Source organism: Mchenga conophoros, linkage group LG5 (assembly GCF_057382185.1).
Source record: "Mchenga conophoros isolate Kocher_MC1m ecotype Shallow Benthic linkage group LG5, M_conophoros_male_GT1.1, whole genome shotgun sequence".
Taxonomy (NCBI): domain Eukaryota; kingdom Metazoa; phylum Chordata; class Actinopteri; order Cichliformes; family Cichlidae; genus Mchenga; species Mchenga conophoros.
This window is the reverse complement of record NC_140530.1, coordinates 30494058-30519296: the sequence shown is the minus strand read 5'-3', so window position 1 is coordinate 30519296 and position 25239 is coordinate 30494058. Positions and strand designations below refer to the sequence as shown.

Here is a 25239-nt window from a genome sequence, read left to right as displayed (position 1 = left end):
AATCTCTAACAGATGTGCCGAACCCACAAACATTCCTGGGCAACCTCCAGAGCTCTTCTCCTGTCCTCTTTTTTAAAAAATTTTTTTTAATGCAATGCATGAATAGTAATATTTAATCGGTATGCAGCAGCTTGGTGTAATTAATCATCTTTTCTGCTTGGGAGGAGAGAGAAGCACAAGAGGCAAGCAGGCGAGCCTGTTGACATACTGTGGCCAGGTAAAAGGAATCTGGTGATAGAGCTATTGTGCTCCTGCTGGCTGTGAAGACTGCAAAGCGCTGCTGAGATGGTGTTAAGCCCCCTTGGCCTTTGCAATGCCTGACTAAACATGGCATGCCATCTACCACATGGTGTAGTGTTATTTTCATACTTTCAGCAGGTGTGAAAATCACTGGGAAAGGGAAGTGTAGCATACTGAGAAAAGTGATTCTATGGCAATAATTTCAAATCTAGTCATATATATATATATATATATATATATATATATATATATATATATATATATATATATATATATATATATATATATATATATACATATACATATACATATATATACACACATATATATATACATACATACATATATATACATATACACATATATATACATATACACGACTAGATTTGAAATTATTGCCATAGGAGACATATATATATTACATAGAATAAATCATTTTTATTTTTAGATTATTTTATCTAAACACACACACACACACAAATTTGCAGACCAAATTAATGAAACAATTTACATTTGAATACAATAGATGTTTTATAAATACCTAATGAGAGAAAACAGCAAACCCATGTGTACTAATTATTTCACTGCTGGGAAAAATATTATTGTTGATTAACGATCCCCATTAGAAATCAACCATAAAATACTTTTTAGCCCATTTTGGTGTCACGTCTCATTAGGAGTTGACATCAGTGCCATGCAGGTGCCTATCTGTAGAGGCACAAAAAGACCTGAAATATGGGATGACCTCACATGAGTAAATAACCAACAAAGTAATCTAAATTTAATTTGTTGTTAAAAACAATGCTTTCTGCCTGTGTAATTGGGACTGTTTTGGAAAAACAACACACATTGATTTCATAAAGGAGAAAACCTCATTTGCCATCTCTACAGGATATACATGTTTTTTTTAAAAAAAGAAAAAACAGCATTTTTGGCATTTATTTAATATAAATATGCTTTTCTTTTTTTTTGCCTGTCCCATTTTGCTCTTTTGCCATCAGAATTATTGTCTAAAGGCGAAGAAAGATGCCCAACGGATATGCATTTATGTTCTGATGTCTTTATCATTTTATACCCATTACAAAGGGCAAACTACACCCAGTGTCAATTATACATCCTTAACTTCCTTAACTAGCACACAGACACACACACACACACACTCACAGACAGATAGCCACCCCTCACAGACACTAAACTATAGCCAATCAGTCTATGGAGCAAAGCAGCTTCAGGAGCACCTTACCACTGTTATTTCTTCCATAAACCATCATGGTCCCGTTCCGCAGTCCTGCAAACAGGAAGCGGGAGGAGTGCTTCAGGCAGAGCACAGGGCACCCCTCTGGGTTATGGAGGGTCAGTAAGCATTGTGCTGCAGTGTCCACACTGCCATAGACCAGCACTCTGTAAGAACAACAGCGGCACAAGCCAACGTGATAAATGAGCATCATTTGAAATGACAGAGTGGCTCATTTTCATGCAGTTTGATTTAAGAGTGCACGGAGCATTGAGTATGTGGGACTACTCCGTCTTTCTTGTGTTTGAAATGCCATCTGAACTTTGCTGCATCTTATTGTCTTCTTCAGGATGACAAATGCACATCACATTTGTTTCTTTCTGACTGAGAAAAAAAATGTTAAGTCACATTGGAGCTGACAAGCTGTGCTAAAATGCTGAAATTGTGTTTTTTTATTTTATTTATTAGTTGTTAGTATATCTTTTTTCCCCTTGCCCCAGAATAGACACTTACACTGAAAAGGAATATGTCAGCATAAACAAACTGCTGACATATCAGTTCCTATGCAAATGACTAACACTAACGTTAATAAAAATAACTAAATTTATAAACATAGGAGTTCTCTCTGTCTAAAACAACAACAACAATTTATGCACTGTAACTGTGACAGGGGACTGAGATTAAACCTATCCCCTATCTCACACAGTGAGGATCAGAAGGTTTATTATTTGAAAATGAAACAGTGATCTTAGCTAAAGTAGCGGTATTGATGCTGTGTTGAGGTTTCATCTCTGATATCTTGCTTTGATGAAATACTGACAAGCAAATCTATACTGCTAGAAATCCCAGGGGACCATCACAGAGAATAATACAGCAGATTATTTTAAAACAGAAGATGTCAGGTATACCCAAAGCCATTTCCTCCCTTATCTTTGAATTTGTGCTTTTTCTGTTACACTAAGCATAGCTTTAAAAATTGGCCTTTTCTGACATTAAACCTCTCTTATATTTTGTGTCGCTCACCGGCCATCGTCTAATCCAACACAAATATTGGAGCCGATTGCCGAGGGTGTCTTATGAACTCCTGACTCCACTTCGTCAGTCGGGGAAGGTAGCGGGACATATTCTAGACATCGGACTGGAGAATCTACTTGCAGGCTTTTTACAGCCCGTGGGATGGGTCTGTTGAGGGAAAATATCTCTATCTGTCCTTGGGAACCTTCTGCTCCACCAGCCACCTGTAGAAAGGAAAAAACCTTGAGTGAAAAAGGTTGAGACCTCATGTTAAGCGGTACCAGTGGACTGAATCATAATGCCACGGATAATAAGCTATTTTGCTGAAAAAAGGACACCAGTAGCAGGGAGCACAACCGGAGCAGTTCTCTTAGATCACAATTGCAGTGTATGTTCACTGAAGGCAAGAGGATAGTATCATGATTAAACATTATCTACCTGACAACAATGTAGACCTAAAAAAAAAATCGAACCAATTATCCTGTTAAAGCGTTCTGTTTGTAGCCCAAACTCACTCCCTTTTATATTCTTTAGGCTATTAAATACCATTATATAATGGATTCACAATGTCATCGCCAGAACATCAAACGAATCTTAAAACTTGTGCGATCTTTTCATCAGTGAAGAACAGAGGGTTCTGAAAGGCTTTGAGTTGTTTAATCATGATGGTTTTTGTTACTTTACAAGATCAAGTGACTGATTGCAGGAGTCAGTTCATTACAAAGAGAAAAGAAAAATCATTTTCAATTAAATGTACTGACATCTGATATTAACAAGTCCAAGGTCACACTAAACATCTGAGACGCTGCTCTCAGTTCTAATATTCAGATATCAGAATCAGAATCAGAATACTTTATTGATCCCTGGGGGAAATTATTTTTTGTTACAGTGCTCCATTTTAAACCAACATTAAGACAAGACAGACAATACACTAACTAAGAATAGTACAATATATACATATACATACATACATACATACATACATACATAAGTCACTCATAAATAAATAGTTGGAAAAGAAACGTGTAGTTGTAGCAGTAACCAGTGTGTTAAGTGGATGCGTTGTACAGGGAGATGGCCACAGGCAGGAATGATTTCCTGTGTCGTTCAGTGGTGCTTTTCGGTAATCTCAGTCTCTCACTGAACGTGCTCCTGTGACTGACCAGCATGTCATGGAGTGGGTGGGAGGTGTTATCCAACATTGTCTTTATCTTGGACAGCATCCGCCTCTCCGACACCACCTTGAGGGAGTCCAGCTCCATCCCCACAACATTGCTGGCCTTATGGATTAGTTTATAAGTCTGTTGGCATCTGCGACCCTCAGCCTGCTCCCCCAGCATGCAACAGCATAGAGGATCGCACTGGCCACAACAGACTCATAGAAAATCCTCAGCATTTTCTGGCAGATGTTGAAGGACCTCAGTCGCCTCAAAAAATAGAGACGACTCTGGCCCTTCCTGTAAAGTGCTGTGGTGTTTTTAGCCCAGTCCAGTTTATTGTCAATGTGTACTCCAAGGTATTTATAGTCCTCCACAATGTCAACACTGACCCCACTGATATATACAAGGTTACAAACTGAGCTATTGACAGCTCAGTTTCGTGGAGGCCCGATGTGGAGAAAGTTTTCACCAATCAATGACTGTAGATGTCGCCCACTTTGCTTGATGCTCCATAAATTTGTCATGGGTGGAGAAGCATCACCACCCATGACAAATTCCTCAAGGCGATTGACACCCTGAGCTGTAGCTAAAAGTCTGCCTCAACAGAAGCTTGATATCCTGTGTACCACATTTTTACTGCGCATTTATTGGTCTGTGAGTAAGCCTGTCAAAACCAATTCTGAGAAAACTAAAAGGGCAGGAACCCTCCAACCTATCGCTGATGCAATTCTAATTAAGATGACATCGCTTTCATTCCTAAACAATTAAAGTGTCACTTTGAGTTTTCAATATGATTTCATTACTCCTGTGAGAAGCCAAGGTAGATGTACATACAAAACACAATGCTGTTCTTGGAAAAGAACACACACAGCAGCTTGCTGCGAGACAGCGAGGATTTATTCCCTGTATGAATCACATCGTGCGAATGTGACAGGAGCTAAATATAGTCTTTAGCTCTTCTCCTCCACGCTCACCCTTATTTGCATGCAATCATTTGTTTGATTTGTATCAGTGTGCAGAATCTGGACAGGAGCAATCCTTCGAGCTCTTGAGAAGGAGCCAGAACAAATAATGCTCTGTTGCACAGGGTGAAGCGACGATAGGGAGAACTTATCTTGCAGGAAGGAGCCCAAAAATGACTTCAAAGGACTGTGGACCTAGACCCCTTCATCCTGCCTCTTACACAATTTAACATTCACACGTCCACTTGTACCTCCCAAAACCCAAACAGCCTTAGTTTAACCTATCCAGGGAATCTGTGGTGTCCACACAAAGACTTATTTAAAGGGACAGATACATTTGGAGTTATGCCCTGGAAAGAATCTTTGCCTTGGAGAAAGAAAAACAAACTTTCTCTGCCAGCATTAATGAGATTATTCTGCAAACCGTGAGGAGGTGTGGGAGAGTGGTTATGATGGCACCCTCTCCTAAATTCTTTTCACCACACAGAATGCAAACCATGGGTCACTACATTGTTAATTTCCTCTGAAGCTGTTATATTTTTAAGTTTCTCATGAGCTATGAAAGGTAGCTTGTTGAATAGGTGCGTAAAGAAAACGCACAAAACCAGAATTCATTAGGCCTTTATCTAAAATGAGAAGTAGGAAGTTGGGGAAAGTGGGACAAGGAAGGTGAAGGCAAACAGGGAAACACTGGGGTATCAGTATGATTAGACACAATGTCATTACTCTGATCAAAGCACGCAGAAATCCCCATAGCCCATCTCACTTTAACATGATTAGTGTCATCCCTTATTTGACAAGCCTGCCAGGGAGGTAGAACCAACTGGAGGCGGAACACTCAGCCACTAATTATTCGTCCTGGTTCCTCAGGCCTTCGCTATCTTTTTCTTTATTGGAAACCATCTTTTTGTTACACTTGGTACCGTACTGTATGGAACAATCACCGTGATAGAAAAAAGAGGACCAGTGTATTTACTACTCAGGAGCTGCTTGTTCTGTCTGCAAGGTTGGTTTGCGTACTGTGCACCACTGCGTAAGCAGAATGCAAAGGAAATTCACTCCTGAGACTTTAATTCATAACAAAGAAAAATTACCTCCTGAATGGATTTTTGTTATAGAAAACATTCAACACAAAGGACTCTCAGTCCTTTAGTTTCCACAGGGAGATATTTTGAACTTATGGAAGAGCAATAAGAGTAAAAACAATTTAGAGTAGTTTTGTTTCCAAAAAAATTATAAATACGTCAAGAGATACATTTCCGTTTTTTACCGAGCAATGTTCCATCTGAGTAAACCCCAGCATTTTCTCTTTTGAAGCACACTTATATGATGCTCAAGAGAACTGAATGGGAAACTTGCACAATTTTAACTTTCATTGTTGGTGTGATTTGGAGTTTCATTTGCAGTGGCCATTGTACATCATTTATTTATTTTCTTTCAGCAAATTGCATCAGTACATTAGTCATGATTTTCAACTTGGACATTTCACTCATTAAGATCTGATATATCATTCAAGTGTCCTGGTTTAAAATAGGCAGCATTAACACAGCACGCCCCAGATAGTTGATTCTGTTCAACAGGACGTAGAGTTTTCAGTGGGAGAAACGTTTCGTCACTCATCCAAGTGACTTCTGCAGTCACCTGGATGAGTGAGCATGCATCAAGACATTACCATGGCCTGCTTTTCAACTGTGGGAGAACCCAGAAGAAGAACCCAAAACAAGCACAGGAGAATAAGAACAAACCACATAGAAAACTTTTACTGTAAGGCAAAAGAAACTTACATTTTTAGCTTGAGCGTCACCAAAATTGGAATTTAGTCCCTAAATATTTGACTTAGAAATGAAACCTCTGAGGCGATGACCTGAAAATGTTTCTAAATAACCGAGAATACGAAACGGCCCGCAAACCTTTGATGGTCTCATGCAAAATGCAGTTAGTTAACTGAAAAAGATTTCAATTCAGACACGGTAAAACTGGAACTTTGAAAGAAAACATTTAGACAATGTGGGTCAGCAGTTAGAGACCTGGGGAAGTTCCTGAAGTTTTAGAAGAGCTGCAAATTTAACAAATTACGCCTACAGACGTCTAAGAAGGTCTGCAGATGTCCTTCTCACTCTGATTTGACAGAACAGATGGTTTCTATTTAATCAATACAACTGTTTCTTCTAGTCTAAAGCATTTCCATCTACATGTACAAAACCGCGTCTCACTGCATCATTACAAGCATCAAACCAATCTTCTCTGAATGCCTAATTCAAATTCATGATTTAAAAAAAGTACTCACAAAAACTGTGTGAACCAACTTCAGCTTTTTTAATACATTAATCCCCCTTAAAATGTTTATTTTACCTTATTTTAGGCCACTCTGCTCTAAAAAAAAGTAGAAAGTTAGATCAGCCTGTTCTCCTTTAATCACTGATATCAAAAGACCCTAAATGGTAATGGCACCATATCTCCTCCTCATCTGAGTGAGCATCCAGTCTTCTTTAGAATACCAACACAAAAGCAATTAAGCCTGAGACACTGAGCCATAGTCTGTCTCTTGGAGGGCCTGTACTTGATTTAACCACCCTTCTCCAAAAAGAAGGGGAAGAAAAAATTAAAACTGGAAGATTAATAGCAATAATAGATTGTCTGCATCATTTTAAATTCTCCCCGTCTTTGTAGATTCAGCTAAATTTCCACAAGTCCCGAGACACGATGCGATAGTCAGGCTCTGCAATTTTCCTCGCTCGCCATGAAACATTCTGCAGCAGTTACTCCACGGTAGCCTTTTTACAGAATGAATTCACAGTTTTCAGGCGATATTTTGCAAAATGAAAAATGTTGCATATCCTGTTCTTAGCCTTGAGATAGATTTTTTTTATTCGCTCTTTAATGAATGAGAGGAAAATTTAGGAAGGACATTTAAATTGTCATGGTAATTGTGTGAAAAGCTTAAATAATCAGTACCAATAAAACAGGCATTCTTCTCCCTTGAGTTTAGTCAATGGACATTAAACAGCGTCTGTGTGCTTATATACACTCCTGTACAGACAGGTGACAAATTAAAGGAAAGCCAATATTCAAGCGTCAAGGTCACTGTGTGCTGCCAGAACTTTACTTGTCCCACCTTTCCTGTAAAATCTACTCGCTGTTTTGATGATGATAGCAGTTGAGAGCACTATCTCCAATAGATGGCCAGTTTGGTGGAGATGTGGTTTTTAAGGTTATAGCCTAAAGCACTCCAGATGAGATCGCCCCTCTCAGGAACTAAATGTTTCATCACCACCATCAGATCTCTTCATTTTCAGAGTGAAGAGTTTGTTTTTTTACTTTAAATGCCTGTAATGTAATGTCTGCATGCGTGTATAAGGAAGATGTTACTTACCCAGAGGTATCCTTGAGGTAAGGATGTACTTGCTGCAGAGAAGCCCAACAGTGCACAATGAACAGGATTGTGGAGAGCAGCTTCAAGCTTTAAGAGACAAAAATGAATATTGCTTATATAATGTATTTATCACGGCTCCATACCTTAACATTTTTTTTTCCTTTTACACTGACAGAACCTTGTTATATACTTTCCCACAAACATTACATATTACATTCATATTACATCATCACCCAATGCAAGTTTTACACCACAGCTGCCTTAAATCATTTTTTATGTTTCTGGTTAATCCACCAGTATGTGCTAGCTTTTTAATCAAAATTATATTTTTAATGCTAAAACATAATTATTGTTATCCATGAATTTTAAAATTCATTAAAAAAAAAAATCAGTAAAGCAAATCATTACTGTTTGATTAAAATGCCAAATTACAGTTATTTACTAGCTTTCCCCTAAAAAAATAAAAAATAAAAATTGTTTTTGTGGTTGAATATCATGCTTGATTAATTTCTGGCTTTCTGGCATCAAAAGTGGTTTTGGAATGGTTAAAGCAGACTAATATTATGCTTCTTGAAAGTTTTGCCCAAAGCCCAGACCTCAACCCTATTAAAAAAAAAAAAGTAGCTTAAAAGCTGGGGCTGTCCCAACGAAGCAAATAAATAAATTCTACCAACACCGCCAAAAAGAGTCGTCAAATGTCTAGCCAGGATTATGGAAGAAGCTTGTTGATGGCTACCAAAAATTATTTGGACGAGCTGGTTTTATGAGACATTTAACCAAATATTGGTAGGGGTATATGTATACTTTTGACACCGTGCGTATTAGAGAAAAGCCAAGACAATTTCAAACTTGTTCATCCAATTCTTGCTTTTTTTATTTGCTAAACGTTTTTGCTGTACAACTATATAACCTTTAAAAAAGAGCATTTGAAAGACATCCTGAAAAGGCCAAAATTACCATGATATCCATGCCCATGATGAGTATATGTAAACTTTTGACCACAACTGTATATATTCTTTTTACTCGTTTGCTGTTGAAATACTCTTGAGTTTAATTCTAAGAACACTGACACAGAAAAACACAGCTTTTTCCATCCAATGTCCTATTATTATATAACCAGCAGGTGTTAAATGTTACTTTGCATTCTGCTACCATTGGCAAGATCAAAAGAACAACACCAAAACAATGTTTGATGTTCCAGCTATTGTTGGAGGCAACCATTGGGGTTCTAGTTTAGTTTGAGCTTTCTTTATAAAAAATGATTGGATTTGTTACTTTTCAGTTTAGTTTTTTTCCTTTAGTGCCCTCAGCTCCCTTCTTATCAACTTATTCGCTCTATGAATTCTTTTGCTCAGTGCACTTTATACATTTTGTTTGGCAAACTTTGAAACACAAAAATAACAATTTAAACATAGAGAGCAAAGGCAGAAAAGTGAATCTCCTTATTATTTCCACGTGCAATAATTTTGCAAAGATTATTCCCTTAAAAAGTACCTGGGATTTAGTATAGCTGCTAACTTTACAATATTAACTTGTCAAACTTGAATGCACATTGATGTGAAAGACAAAGTACCTGTCAAAGTATTTATTATCAATACAAAAGAGCTAATAAGTTTTAAAAAAAGTAAAATAAATCAAAAGTTATTTGACAGGTTGTAAATGAGACATTGACATTTGCAGTGTGGAGTCTATACCCGATCAAACCCCCAGCTTCTCTAACCTGCAGTCTGTCATATAGGAAATGATTACCATTTTACTGTATGACCGCTAAGGGTGGACTGTGTGACAGAGAGAACAGCTAATTGTGTGTTGTCGGGATGATGGGAGGTGACAGTGGGTAAGGTGCTGCTTTTGAGAATGGTGGGAAGGGTGAGTGAAAGTGAACAGAGTGTCAACAATAAGAGCTGCGCGTCTTTAACTGTCGTCCTCTATGGCAGCAAGCATCAATCACAGGTAATTTATAGCCACCCTTGTCCAAGACCCTCCCTCTTTTCTCTCTTGTTGGGTGTGTTTGTAAACACTAAACAAAAAAATGGTAGTGGATAGCTCACGGCTCCCCTCATCTGCACTGCGAGGCTATTTCTCCACTCCCTCTGTGTCTCTCTCCATTTATTCAAATTCACCCCACAGATGCATGGCTGGTCCTCTCTATCAATCTTTCAGTCCCAATTTCCCATTTCTCTTGCATCGTTCATGCTCTTTTTATCCCTGCTTTTTTCTTCTTTATCCCTGCCTCCCCACCCCTTTTCCCCTTCTGCAAGCCCTCCGTCAAGAGCTGTGAAATGTTTTTTGATAGGTAATTAAGTGGCAGCCATAATAGGTATCCATATGGAAGCCCTGTGGTTAAGAGAAAGAGAGTGACGGTGGACCAGAGGGACAGGAACACTATAGCTTACGGTGCTGGCAGCACAATGGTGGTTGGAGTTTATCAGTCACCTGAGACCGGTAAGCATTGCAGGCCAATCTTCCCAGACCTAGATTACTTTCTGAGTTAGCAAAGTCAGTCTGGCAGCACAAATGGGAGCAGTATTCAAAAACAGGAATGTGCATTCGGATCATTCGGATAAAGAACTCATTTGTAAATGAAGAGGCTCCTTCCTTAATGAGTTATCCACCATTCGAAAAATTTGACGCCTACTCCTGTAAAAATGATTGCGGGTATAAAGAGGAAATCTCATTTTAGAATATTGTATAAGTAATTAGCTATTTGCTAATGACCCCTTATTATGCTTAAAATCTTAAACAGCACTTCTTTCCTCATAGGGCAATTATTTAATTCCACACAATCATGTGATAATTAGTGCGAGTCATATTTTCTATATTATCAATTTGAAATGAAGCTCTTCAACAGCTACATGAACAATTTGAGTGGAAATAGCTCACAAGGCCTGATATACACAAGGATACCAAGCCAAGGATAGATCTGGCTCCCATTAAAGTGCAGACAGTGACTATGATCGATACAGTAAACCACTGGTCCACTTATTGAAGTTCTTTAAGCAGCCAGTGGAAAGAGCACGGGTGAGCATAACAACAGAGCCTGTAAGACCACTTCTACCTGTGAATGTGCAAATTATATTGACAGGCACCTAGGAAATGTGAGCCTTCAGCAATGGCCATATCACTGGCAATCCCAATGCTAATACCGTATCAGTGAGGCCCCATTTAAAAATCAATAAGATCCAAGCCTTCTCAAAGTCTATTGTCAGTCTCGTTTATCGCACATTCTGCGTGTGTGTGCCTGCAGAGCTGTAGGTGTGAAGTTGAAAAGCTAACGCTATTCCCCTGCGCGGGAGGCAGGATGAGAGAGGAAGGTGAGCCTGTAAGCCAGCTGAGGGAGGGTTGATGGAAGACTTCAGGGAACATGGGGGAAGAAAAGGGAGGAAATGGGCAGGTGAGCTAATTAAAGCAAGATTTGTTGATGTGATGAGAGCGCGGCCTCCCAGCTGCTGGTTACCAATGAACAGAATAGGATAGAATAGCCCTTTATTGTCACCGTACATGTACAATGAAATTGTGGGTGCTCTGAGCCAGCTGTGCCAAAATAAAATATAAAAAGTAGACAGCGGGAATAAACAGCAAACAGGAGAAATATATACAATCAAGAGGGACATATACAAAAATAAAAGAAAGGCACATGTTAGAGAACAAGTTGCAAAGTCCCCCACCCATTACCCCAAGACGGCGCCAGCCCAGATGCTGGCTCCAGGTGGCAATGGTAAGCACGGGAGCTTTGTTGTTCTTCTGAAAATAAATGTGAAACGTGTGTAATTAAATTACAATCCTACAGGGAAGAATGGATGGGACCATTTATTGTTATTGTCTTTTATTTACTGTGAAGATTTTGCCTAGTTGGTGTACACGCTGGTACAGCTCTTGGCTCTGTGCAACAACAACTGCAAATGCATGCAGTGGTAGAGATTGGTAGTGGTCTAATATGACAGGGAGGCACTTTAATGATTCATGCTTCTGGCTGTCAGACTGTCAGAACAGTGTTCCCTTGCAAAAGATGACTTCTCCAAATCCAATTAATGTTGTTATACTTCCCAAGGCTACTCAGGTGCACTGTTTTTCCTTACAGCAATGTTCCTCTGTAAGCACAGTGAAACCTGCTTTCAGATATGCGGGAGATTTACTACACGTGGGATTTTTGACAATTGCTTCCCGAAAAAAGTCCATGCATCATATTCACTAGGGTCCTATAATGTTATCAACAAGAAGATGAGACACGCTGCAGCCAGCGTTGCATTGTTTGGCCTCCGCTACACTTATATATGCTTTATTGGAAAGAGAGCTTTATAGTCAATTATGATATATTGCCTTACTAGAAACTCCTGACCACACATTTCTGGACCTTTTTTACGAGACAAAAAAAGTATTTGGAAACGCTATACACTGCACCATGGCCTTCTGAAAATCAAATAACAAATATTATCTCTTTAAATGGCATGCACAGAGAGGGCTGGGTGCTGTATATTACACCCAGAGAAAGCAAATATGGCTGTACTATTTTTTTCGGATTCCATAGTCACAGTGACTTCCCCCAATTCCACATACCAACAATCTTTTACACGCACTAACAAGCACTAATAGAAAACTTCCACTGTTTATTAACTGGTAATTGACTGACTGGTGTTTGCGCTCCCTCCCCACTGCAACCCCACTGCCTAAGGCTACAGGCAGGATGGCCGCAGAGTGAATCGCCAGTCAGCCTGAAATTGCTTACATCCAAAGCCTTGCTACAGGTAATGCACACTAAACAAACCACAAATATAAGAGATTTTTCAAAGTTTCTGCTCAGATTATCAAGAAGGCAACCCTGACGCACAGGCATTTCTAAATAACACGATACTGACTTGGTTAACCACATTTCTTCGTCTTAATCTGACCTTTTATGTCAGTGTAGCACTGACAAGTGTGTCTTCTATTGAGCGTGCTCTCTACATCTAAACGTGCTCTAAACTTGTTCACAGCCTGGTCCCGGTTGAGTAAGTGATTTCTAACCTTGCACAAAAATTCCCTTGAAACTCCTAATATATTGGATTTGTTCTGTGCTTGAACTAAAGTACAAAAAACAAATACGAAAATTACATTTTAAAAAAGAAAGTAAATCAGTGAGTGTAGTCAAAGGAGCTTGCAAAGAAAAGCGTCTGGACTTCTTTAAGTTGCTTGAAGACGTTTCACCTCTCATCCGAGAAGCTTCTTCAGTTCTAAGGTCAAATGGTGGAGAGTCCCAGATATATACCTAGTGGGAGTAACCCCCCACAGAGGGACAATAGGACCCCCTGATGATCCTCTAATCGCCTGAGCCAAGGTGTGAAACTGGGTGTGGGTCCCAATCAGCCAGAGTTTCGGGTGAGTTCATTGTGAAACCTGGCCCCACCTTATCATGCGAATTCCTGAGATCAGATGGCCCAGGATGTGAGTGGGCGTTAAGGCGTCTGGGAAGGGATCTCAAAACTGGATTATAGATGGCAGAGAGTTGGTGTCGGAAACCCCCGCCTCTGTTCAAAGATGGTCGCTCACAGTGGACATAGATGGCTTCTTTCACTCCTCTTTCAAACCATCTGTCCTCTCTGTCCAAAATGTGAACATTGGCATCCTAGAAAGAGTGTCCTTTATCCTTAAGATGCAGATGGACTGCTGAGTCTTGTCCTGTGGAGGTGGCTCTTCTGTGTTGTGCCATGCGCTTGTGAAGTGGCTGTTTGATCTCTCCAATGTAGAGGTCTGAGCATTCCTTGCTGCACTGTACCGCATACATCACATTGTTAAGTCTGTGTTTTGGCGTTTTGTCTTTCGGGTGAACCAGTTTTTGTCTGAGCGTGTTGCTGGGTCTGAAATACACTGGGATGTCATGCTTGGAGAAAACTCTCCTGAGTTTTTCTGATACACCGGCTACATAGGGGATGACAATGTTGTTGCATCTGTCCTTCTTATCCTCCCTCGCTGGTGTCTGGTCTTCTTTTCTGTGCCTCTTTGCTGACTTTAAGAACGCCCATTTAGGATAGCCGCACGTTTTGAGTGCTTCCTTTACATGTGTGTGTTCCTTCTTTTTTCCTTCAGGCTTAGAGGGAACATGTTCTGCCCGGTGGTGTAGGGTCCTACTTACTCCAAGTTTGTGTTCCAAAGGGTGATGGGAGTCAAAGAGTGTAGGTAAAAATTGAGTGTAGGTAAAAATAATTTACAGTGAGGTATACACAACGCAGTCTGAACACACACACAAACAAAAGAAGAAAAAAATGTTACAAAGACATGAAAGACAGATGGTGAGAGCTGAAAGAAACAAAAGACAAGGTGACATTTAGCAAATGTTCAGTGAGAATTTTTGACCAGAGTAATGGAGGAGGGGGAGGACAACCAGAGACAAGATTTCAACTACACAAAGTGAAAGCATGTAACAACTATGCCTACGCTTTGTTTTTTTCTTTTTCAACGATTCAATTCTGCTGGTCAGCAGGTGGCACAACGGTCAAAATCCCATCAGTCCTTGGTGTGCTTTGCAGTTCTTTTTGACACTGACACGCATAAAAAAACAAAACGATGATACAATCCAAAGCCTTAATTATCCCTTTATCTTTTTATCAATTTACAGAAGAATCCTTGTCTATTAATCTAATTCTAAATGATGTACTTTTTGGTTGTTGTCTAAGAAACTGAATTTTGAAAAAGAAACAAAAAAAGACCATGAATACATTTGGAACAAAGGAACTCTGACCTCTGTCAACCTGTAGTTTTAATACCTCCAAGATCACACTGGCACACTTGAGGACAGTTTGGGTAATGTATTTGAACTACTTAATACTAACAGAGTGACGAGACAGTCCAGTCTGTTAGTTTTATTATTGTTTTTTTAAGTAAGCGGAGGCTCCTTTTACACTACTGACTGTTGGGCTCATATTCAACAGGGCCATTCTGTGTGACAGGTACATATAGGGAAGAAGGGACATTAGTTTTGCACATTTTACCCAAAAACAGAGAAGAGCTGTGTAAATAAATTATTGGCACGGTGTAATGTTGCTATAGAAACAACTGAGATATTATTTTACTAATAGGGAAATCTATAAGTAAAAAAAGTATATCATGAATATTTAATAACGATGTTTTTTTTAATGGTGACAGCAAAATTGAACAAAGACCTGCAGAGTTGCACGGAGTAATCTCTGAGGTTAGAGAGAGGTTAACTAACATATTTATGTGCTTGCTTCTTCCTACCATAAGAAAACTCGGGCTGAATCACAAACATGGACATTACATCTTAGAATCTCTTGTCTATTCACTGGTAACTATTATATGCAAATCACAATTTGCTGTAACTAGTAAATTTTAACTAATATTAACTTTTTTTAAACTTATTTTTTTTCTATTTAAAAGGGAAAAGTAAATGGACGCTGAAACAGAGGTCATTCAGGTTCAGGTTACCTTATTTGTACCTGCAGGCAGATTTTGTAAAGGTCAAAGAGTTGGTAAGACAAAACATTTCCATTGCACATACATGTAGAGTATACCATATGCACACAAAATTTCACAAACATAGTGCTTGTGGACAGTCACACTCTCAAGACATGACCATATGGCCACGGCAAAGTGTTGTTTGCTAATTATCACTCTTGCAATTTATCATAATCTGTCATGAACCTAATACAAAAGGACAACAGGATCAAAGCAGAAACTTGCTGTTAATGTTATGATTTCATGAGCTAGATGTCACCCTGTGATTTAAATTCCACTAGCATCAACAAGCAGAGATCAAAGGGCCAACCACCTGCTGTGCTTGCAGGCCTGCGTTACACTCAGAATATTCAAAGTCATTGGAAGACAATAAGATTAAACCATCTGCACAAGAAGGCTGAGTAGACAACCTGATTTTTAATTCTTGATAGGTCCGTATCGGGCCTTTTAGAGGTGGTTAGGACTTGCTGCAAAACCATATGGCTATCAGCTTATTATTAAAACTGGCTCAGGACATTTCCTCCAATTTAATAACCACTGTCTGTACAGTAACGATTCCCTGTCTCCCCTGGCTATGCCACAGATCATATCAGCAATAAGTGGAATGAAGCTGGAGAGTGGTTTTGCATATCTCTGCTCAAAGCCACAGCCTGACATTGGTAGGACATTACAAACTCATATTCATGACTCGACTGAGATTTTATTCCTCGTGTCCTTCACCGCTCCTGGCTGAACGATTGCAACACGCTCAACAAATGTGATGCAAATTCGCTGTGTCGCTATGCCCCCTCTTCACAGATACACACACACGGATCCACACACCCACACCGCTGACTCCTGCGGCCATGGCAGTTCCAACTCTGGATGAAAGCGGTTGTACTGCCCCTGCATTAATGGGTTCAAAAGAGGACTACGGGCTACTGTGTATTCAATCACTTCCTCCATCTTCCCTTCCCTTTTGCCAGAGACAGGAGATATCCGTACTGGGTCCAAACAAGCTTGGGATCTTTACTCACCTCAAACACAGAAACTGACACAACTGTGTGTCAACATGGGGTCCCAGATGAAACCCTGGGCATAAGACTGGACAGGGCTTTCAATAATCCTTAATATCAGATGGCAGGAAATGCAGAACAAAGGGAACCTTGGTGCCAGCTCAGTCCTAGCCATTTGGTGGCTGTAACACTTTTGCCAAGGAAGCTGTGCACATCAAGGAGTACCTCCCAAATTTGAATGTGGCCCTTACAATCCTTGGACACTAAATCTATGGTGGCCTCTTTGGCATAACATAAAACAAACATAAATCTTTGGTTCTTAAACAGGACTTCAAGCACCATAGGTTAGGCCAGTTATCTCAATTTCTCTTCTTCTTCTGTTACTTTTGATGAACATATACTTTTCTAACCATGATGTGATGATCTTAGATTGGTTAACCTTCTTTCATGACTGAACTGAACGGCAAATTCATGAGTTTCCACAGTAATTAAATGAATTGAACAAACATTCTGAAAAACCTGAAAGCTAAAAGTAATCCTGGTGTTTGCACCTTCATAAAGAGAGATCAGAATGCAAAGACAGCCTATCCTTAAAAAGCTTACCAGTGGCCAACAACAAAAAATTAAGCAGAATTCAGAGCAGTAGCTCTGCATGTCTTAAAAATATGAAGCAGAAACACTAATTAGACAAACTGGAAAAGCAATATAAGGAGAGAAGCTATCACTGCAATAGACAGGACTTGTTTAGCACAATAGGAACTCAAAGACAAGACGGCCTTCATCCCTTTCCCTTTGACTCAATACAGCTTTTTCCTATCATCCTTTCCATATTGATGTATAATCACAGAGGAAAATGTGACCAAATTAGCACATTTAGCAGATCTGCAGGATTTCCCTTCTGGGTACATAATTTGTTCCTGCATGCTATCTTGACAAGTACAGAGCGAGCAGAAACCCAGGGCCCGAGAAGGAGAACTCCACTCTGAGGCATTGCTAGAGTGTCTATGATTCACTGTAATTAGTATGTTAGCTGTCACAGCAACGGATCAGGCCCTTTGCAAATGACCTCACTGTCAAGCAGGGGTGTGGCTGCTCTATTCACATTTATACAGACACTGCACTGCCCTCTTTTGGAAAGGAGATTGCTAGGAGGAAAGCAGAGGAAAGTGAACATTGCAAAGCCTTTAACTAGTTTACAAAGACTATGCACAGCATGTGTAAATAATAAGAAAACTGAAAATGCATTCAGTGAAAGACTCTTGCTCCGCAGCACTAACTGTGACAGCAAGACCACCGCAATCCATTCACTACACTATAAATTAAAAATTTCAAATCCTTTTCACTGTTCCTAGTTCCAGCTGTTTAGCAAATTAATTAAAAGCTTAGATACGCAGGCGGTAATGATGACATAATTATTTTAACATGCAGGTAGTAAAAAAGCCTTTCAGAGTTTGCACTATTTATTTCGAAACACCGCTGTTTATTTCAGCAACTTTAATGCCTGCTCTGGCAGTCCAAGCGGTATCGCCCTGCTGGCCAATAAGGCAGGGAGAAAAGGTGGTTACTGTTAGTGAGCTTGGCAGCCATTTGCAATACAATACAATAACTACACAATACAATAACTCCTCTCTGGTATTATGTTGTTAGTTAGGTTGTATATACAATACAAAAATGTTTCCCCCTGAAAGTCTGAAAGAGTACAAGGTCAGCATCACTTATTATAAAAATAATGTGCTTTAGGCTTTAAACTCTTACCTTATCTTTCTTTTTGTTTTTTTTAGTCTAGTACATTTTTTTCCACAGGTGCTTATAAAATTGTAAAAAGTTCCCACTTTCATAGTCAGCTCCTGTTTGTAACCGTTGATACAGAATTTAAGAGAGATCCAGACACACAGCAGTCAATCCAATATTATACGAAGCACCTTCTAACTATTACATGACTTCAATAATCTCGGCTGCTGATGCTGCTGACCAACAGCAGGGTAGATACAGATCTACAAAGAAAGCATGACCTCTGGACACTTTGGTACATTAGCCAAAATGTTGGGAACTGTCACAACTCCCCCAGAGTTGTTCTCGGCGAATGCCAAAGTTTGACTTCTGCCCTGACCTCAGAGAGAGGGCTCTTTGATCGGGAATGTCAAGCAGTCTGAAACTGCAGGTTGTCAATGCCCCCTGTATATGTGACAGTGACAAGTTTGGTGTGTCTGGGGTTGGGTTTTGCTGTGCTGAGCCGCAGTGACCAGAAGGGCCAGCTCTGGCGACAGATCTGCTGTGATCCAGCTTCACACAGAGAAATTAGACTGACACTTTCTCCTGCTTTGTTATATTCTGCATGCCAAACACTCCTCTGCCCTCTCTGAACTCAGAAGATGAGCATGAACAGAAGTGCTCTGTTTTTGTGGTCAGGACAATGGTCCATGTTTACAAAGCTTCAGATAGTGGTTTAAAAATAGAGCAATTACAGCAATCAGTTACATCTACTAATCAGAGGATACAGTTTTTATACCAAATCCATTTTAAATACAAGTTTGCGGATTGAAACAAACACAAAAGCAGTTTTAAAAAACAGAATGTGCCAACATCTATGCATTTAATGCTTAAGACTGCAATTATTCGAACATATAAGCAAGAACTCCAACAACGCCGGTTATCCTGTGAAAACATCAGCGTGACGCATAATTTGTGGTGAGCATATACAATAAATCTTCAGAATCTAAACTGCAAACCTTGCAAACCAAAACAAATCCAGAAGCTGCGCACATGAACATATTAGCCTTATTTGGGGTTAAATCAAAAATCAAAATCAAAGTGCAGTTATTGGTGTTAGATCTGAGCATCGCTGCAGCAAAAAATTATGAAGAAAAACTTATTTGAACTTGTTGAACATCATTATTAATATGACCCAATGTATGTTGAGTATCCTAAATTTCTAATGCTTCACTGTGCTCAGTGGACAAGTTAAAAGTCAGAAACAAACTAAAGAGTTTGTCTTTATTCACTATTTAGTTAAATATTCCAAATAACAGTTAGATGCGGAATAACAGTCTGAATTATTTTCCCCTTCATTTACCCAACTCAGAATTCTATGATTGACTAATCAAGAGTCAATTTATAAAGCCTCAGACGCACCTGATTTTGTTTTACAAAATTGCAATCATTGTAAAAATAGGGACACACGTTTCATTTCCATTCTGGCAATTATTAATAAATTGATGTAGAAACTTTCTTAAATGTGACCTGCTAGGCACGGATATGGCGATTTATAGAACTACTATGAAATGTGCCTGTAAAACAGTATTGATGATCAGTGATTAATCAACTGAGGGATTAAATGAAGAGATTGTTTACAGAGGAGCAGTGGCTTGAATTGAAATGGCACTGAAACTAATTAATCACTAAATGTTCATGAATGTGCCCTGAGAAACATTTTTTCCGAATATGATGTTGACTGAAAAATAATAAGATAATCTGTGAAGCGACCACAAACAATTTCTTCACCTTATATTGCCCTGTAGCTGGGACGAGGTCTACTGTGAAGTATTTAAAGGTTACACAGTTTATAGCCACTTATAAGAATCACGCATAAATGATAGGGGTGCAACGATACTCGTATCGATATTGAACCGTTCGATACAGTGCTTTCGGTTCAGTACGCATATGTATCGAACAATAGAAATTTTTTAATTTATTTTATCAACTTTTCTTCTGACAATGCTGTCTGTGTTGAGAGCTCAGTGGATCTGCGTTCGACTGCTCCGCCTAGGCTGCACTGTCCAGCGCAGATCCACTGAGTGCAGGGCAAGCTAGCGAGACAGAAGTTAAGCTCTCCGTGCAACATGGCAAATTGAACCTCCCCCACCCTCATTCAGATCTGGCCTTTGGAACTATTTTGGTCTTCATGTGATGTATGACCCTGAAGGTAAGCGCGTCATGGACAAAAGTAAAACAGTATGTCGGATGTGCCATGCAATGTTCAATTACATTGGTGGGAACTACTGCGTTAGCGCAGTTAGCTCGTTAACGTGTTGACGCTGTCCAGCCCCACGCACGGGGCGAACCGCGGTAGCTCATTAATGGAGATTTGCCATGTTGTGGCGTTAACGTCATTTTAGCGAGATTAACGCTGACAGCACTAGTGGGAACAACGAATATGACTGCACATTTACTCCGACATCATCCTAGTGCAAAGACAAGTGGAAGCAGACAAAAACAACAAGCACGCATGCTACAAACTTTACCCGAGTCATTTAGACAGCCGTTAGCACATGATTCTCCTCATGGGGACCTGATATGTTTAATATGCTGCTGAGAATATAGCCCAGAAGAAGCGTATAGTATAGCTTTTATTTTGGAAAGAGACATTTCTCTGTAATAAACTCTCTTTTCCAAAGATGAGTGATTTCTCGATAAGATAGATTTATTTATTTTATTACTTTGTTGTTTCAGCAACATTAAATTTAAAAACTGTACATTTGAGTTAAAATATATATTTATAATTATAATAAATGACAAATTAAAAAAGCGTGAACATTTTTTGTATCGAAAAACTATCGAACCGTGACACCAAAGTATCGAACCGAACCGTGAATTTTGTGTATCGTTGCACCCCTAATAAATGAATTATTTTAATTTCTTTGTTTGCTTTCTAATGTTCATTCAGAATCTGAGAACTGCACTATGCATTGAAAAAATGAAAAAGAGACTCATGTTTAGTTACGTGAAATCTAAACACACTTGTCAGATATTTGGACAGATGCTTCAAAGTTAATGTCAAGCCTTTAACAATATAAGCAAAGTGATCTTGATGAGGATCGGGTCTGAGAGAGATCGATGTGCTCTCTCGAAACAGTCTCAAGCACTTGCGCATCCTGCTGTTTGTGTTTTTCTGTTTGCCAGAAGGATATTACTGCAGAGTTAGAAGGGGAGCCGCTACGCCTGGGTGGCTATGTGGATAGAACAAGCTTTTAATCCATGCTGGGGCATATTTTCTCAACAAATCAGAGAGGTGGCTGAAGCTGCTACCTTGAAAGGTAGCAAATGACCTTCAAGAAAAACAGAGGGACAAGCATTGCGTAACTTGCCAATTTGATGACTTTACCTTTAAAAAATTAGAATAAAAATAGTCTAGAGGGGGAAAAGGAAATAAATCATCAGAAATGTGTTGCTACAGGGGAAGGCCACCTTTTCACACTGTCGTCCTTTTTTATCCATATTTCATAACATTGTGTCTCATCTGTACTGTCCATGCACACACACAGAGCCTTCAAAGTGAACTCTTTCATTCATCTTTTGTGTAAAAGCTTTGAGTCATTATGTCTGTAAATCACTCATTCCCCCGACAATGCCATAAATGTAGCCATGAACAAAGTGTATGCTGCTGCCAGGGGTGCCACTCAACCCGCTCATTTTCTGTACATGCAGTCACTTTCATGTGCCTAGCTGAATGTGCATTGCTGCTCTCTTATCACTCCATCAGCAGGAAAGATGGATGACACAGCAAGTGAGAGGGACATGCACAACATGGCCCCAAAGCACCAGCTAGTCCGGGAAACAAGAATTGACCTCGGTGCGTTTCAACAGATGGTAATGACCCGAGCACCTATAATTAATAGTTTTCGAGGCTTAGTACCAATCAATTCAAACGCGTTTGTTTGACTACAGCAAACATAAGTAAGTAAATAAATAATAATGGCGATGATCTGTGCGATCTATGTAAACTAGTGGAGTGTATTAGCGGTGAATGTGAGCAGGCTTTGCCGTTTTCTGAGCTGAGACACAGAAGCTAATCCTCTCAGAAATAGAGAAAGAAGGCTAACCCTGATGCAGTCCAAACCCCTTCCAGTTTGTCATTCCGCACTTCAAAGCATACATGATGAAATCCCCCAAGGTATTATAAGAGCTCTGGCATAGCAGCCATCCTCAACCCCATCCTAGCCTAATGCCTCATAAATGGAGTCTAGAAACATGTCCCTTTACTATTTCGCAAGTCTTTGTAGTCTTGGATCGTAAAGAACCTTTTTAGAGCGGCAGAAGAAGAGGTGCTTTCCTACTGGAGAAGATATGAGGCATTTGTGATTCACTATTTGTCCCCTAACTGTAAAATACTGCAAATACAGAATGCACATACACCTCTTTGAAAATGGTTAGATCACGAAAGGAAGTAGGCATTGATCATCTTCAGAGCCTTGCTGACTAAGTGGTGGGACAGAAATACTGTGCACAAGAAAACATACAGTATGTGTCCTAGATAGAGACAGGTATGTAATTTAGGTAATTCAGTTCCAAGTGCTCCATGTGATGCCATCGAATGCCAGTTAGTTGTTAAACAGCTTGCTGAGCTGTCAGATTACTAGGTTTCATAAACGCCTCCATTATTGGTCTCCAGGCTTCAAACTAACACAGCCTGTCTGACAAAACCGAAAGATACGGCCGATTAAACTGTAGGAGCTGTACAGTCAAAGAGAGAGATGAAAGGGGAGAAAGAGCAAACAAACATGATTACGGTCCATGCCAAAAAATATCATGTCCTTTTTTTCCCCCCTTTTACAGCAAATACAGTGCAGTAAATACCATTCCTGATTCAGCTACTACCTCCTTTTAGAGCTGCAACTCTTCTCACAGTTAAAGTAATGAAACATTACCATGTCACCACAGAGTCCAGGATGCCATTTTTAAACTGCTTCATCCAGGCTTTGGGCTGAAACCCAAGTGTTCCAATCGTACAATACAAAATAGTAAATATACTGAAACTGAAAAGATAAAAGTAGCTTACATTTGGCATTTTACTTTGAAAAATGACTTAAGCAGTTAATTGAATTTAAAACGGATTGTTTTGTAAACACACCCTGAGTTTCAAAACTGGTTCGTTTCAGTGCTATGTTTATTTGAATCACCACCGATGCACTCGGGAACAGTTCGGCAAAAATTCAGTCAAATTCTGAGCTAACGTTTAATCTGTTTATCTGTAATAATTAAAAACATCAATCCTGTTAAGACTGACATCATGCACCAACATGCAACTGTTGCAGAAAATAGTATTAATTGTTCCATTTAACAGCCAATTCTCCTGTATAGAAGTCTGGTTCGGCTGTTACCCTTTCTGCTATAGGATTTCCTATTAATCCTTTAACCCAACCACCTCACACCCTCCCTTTGGGCCAACTGCCAAACCTGCTCCGTTTCATCTTTCAAAGTGGCAAAGAGGGCAGTGAAACAGAGCGTGCACTGACTCTTTAAACAACAAGGACCATCAGAATGTGGTTTGTCTATTAACCAAGATAGTGCCTGATCCTGTGTGTTTGTGTGTATGTGAGAGACAGACAGAGAACGAGGGAGAAAGACAGGAAAAGAATGAAAGAGATAAATTGAGAGGAATCAGTCCACCCCTGCTGTTCTCACTCAGCAGACTTGTGATAAGGTTTATCTCCGGCGCCTAACGAGTTCGCCCAGTAGCCCACTCCAGCTCCCACTGAGTGGACCGGGGCACACAGAGCTGCACACAGCCAGCAGTGAATTGAGCTCCCTAAGGTGACCTGTGCGTGTTGTTCATGCTATGCTGCTTTAGAACTTTATTTTTGTAGGAAATGGCTTTGGCCCCTTCGGCCACATCTTTTTTAATCTGGGATTTCTTTTTTGCCTTTTCTTCATCCTTTCTACTCACTGTAACTCAGACTGCCAAGAGAAGCTGCAAAAGCTGGAGAAAGAGCTGTGGAGCTTTGGCACAGAGAGGCGTGTGTTTCCCAGAGGCAGTGTCTGAGGCAAAGATGGAGACACAGAGAGGGAGTGGGGGGCTGCTGCTGAGTTAAGCCCCTAATCACAGTCTGCTCTGCATGAAGGACTTAAAGTCACTCCATTTAATGCTACCTTCTCTTTAGTCAAAAAAGGAAAGAAATATTACTGCCTACCTCTCCAGCTTTCTGATACCTCGGCCCCCATTCCCATTACTAACCCATTCTTGAGATGCATAAAATTCCAAAGCTACAGTATACACTCAAATATAGCGCAACGCGCAAGTCATGCACATTCATAGAGTTAAGGAAGCATGAACATAATACCTGCACACACAGAAGTACAAGCGTAAATGCTTCTACCTTTTACTCATGCATGTTCATTTCACCACATGGACCAATTTTGCGGTAAACAAGGTTTGTAACTGACATAGCTGCTATGATTTTCACTGGTGTGCTCAGGTGTTTCATTTATTTTTGCAAGAAGACGGTGGTATCAGCAGATCCTTAGAGACTGCAGCGTCCCTCTGGCTCAAAATTCATTAATTCACTTGGCTCAGCTTCTACACGGGTGTAACACGCTTTTGCAAAATACTCCAGATAGTCATTAGCACCTTTTGGGAAATCCCACACCCCACCCTGACCCCGCTGTGTCAGTGCTGCACTTTTTCCACTTTTCACCAGCTGCTCTTTCACCTTATCGTCCTCTCTCATCAACATGGCTAGCAGACAATGGTTTGCTGTACAGGTCTTAATCTAATGCTGGAAGATTGATTTATGCTTGGTTGTCCCACAGCCATTAAGATAATTGCATGATCACTTTATAACATCCTCCCCTGGTGGTTGTGGTAATTTGCCTCCCCGCCACATTCCAACTTGCACAGTAGGACCCATAACCACATTATGGATACAGAAAATGTGGTCGGAAATATCATCTTTCAGCCCTTGCAAACTGATTTCATACCATTACCACTGACTTCTAAAACCCCTTAAGTCTATCTCTCACCTGTACTGACCATTTGATCTATCGGCGGCTTCTAGGTCTTAACAGCTTGTATTGATCGAAATTCTTGAGCCAGCAA

General features: G+C 39.9%; 1 protein-coding gene across 3 annotated transcripts in view; it reads right to left on the bottom strand.

Annotated features, from left to right (window-relative positions):
- The window catches only part of arhgef10la (Rho guanine nucleotide exchange factor (GEF) 10-like a), a 117716-nt gene that overhangs the window by 15426 nt on the left and 77051 nt on the right, over positions 1–25239 (bottom strand). For all 3 annotated transcript variants that reach the window (XM_085274820.1, XM_085274823.1, XM_085274822.1), the window contains 3 exons: positions 7984–8070; positions 2498–2712; positions 1484–1641 (listed from right to left, as the gene is read on the bottom strand). In XM_085274820.1, the coding sequence (XP_085130946.1) occupies positions 1484–1641; positions 2498–2712; positions 7984–8070 (460 nt within the window). The remainder of the gene's footprint in view (positions 1–1483; positions 1642–2497; positions 2713–7983; positions 8071–25239) is intronic.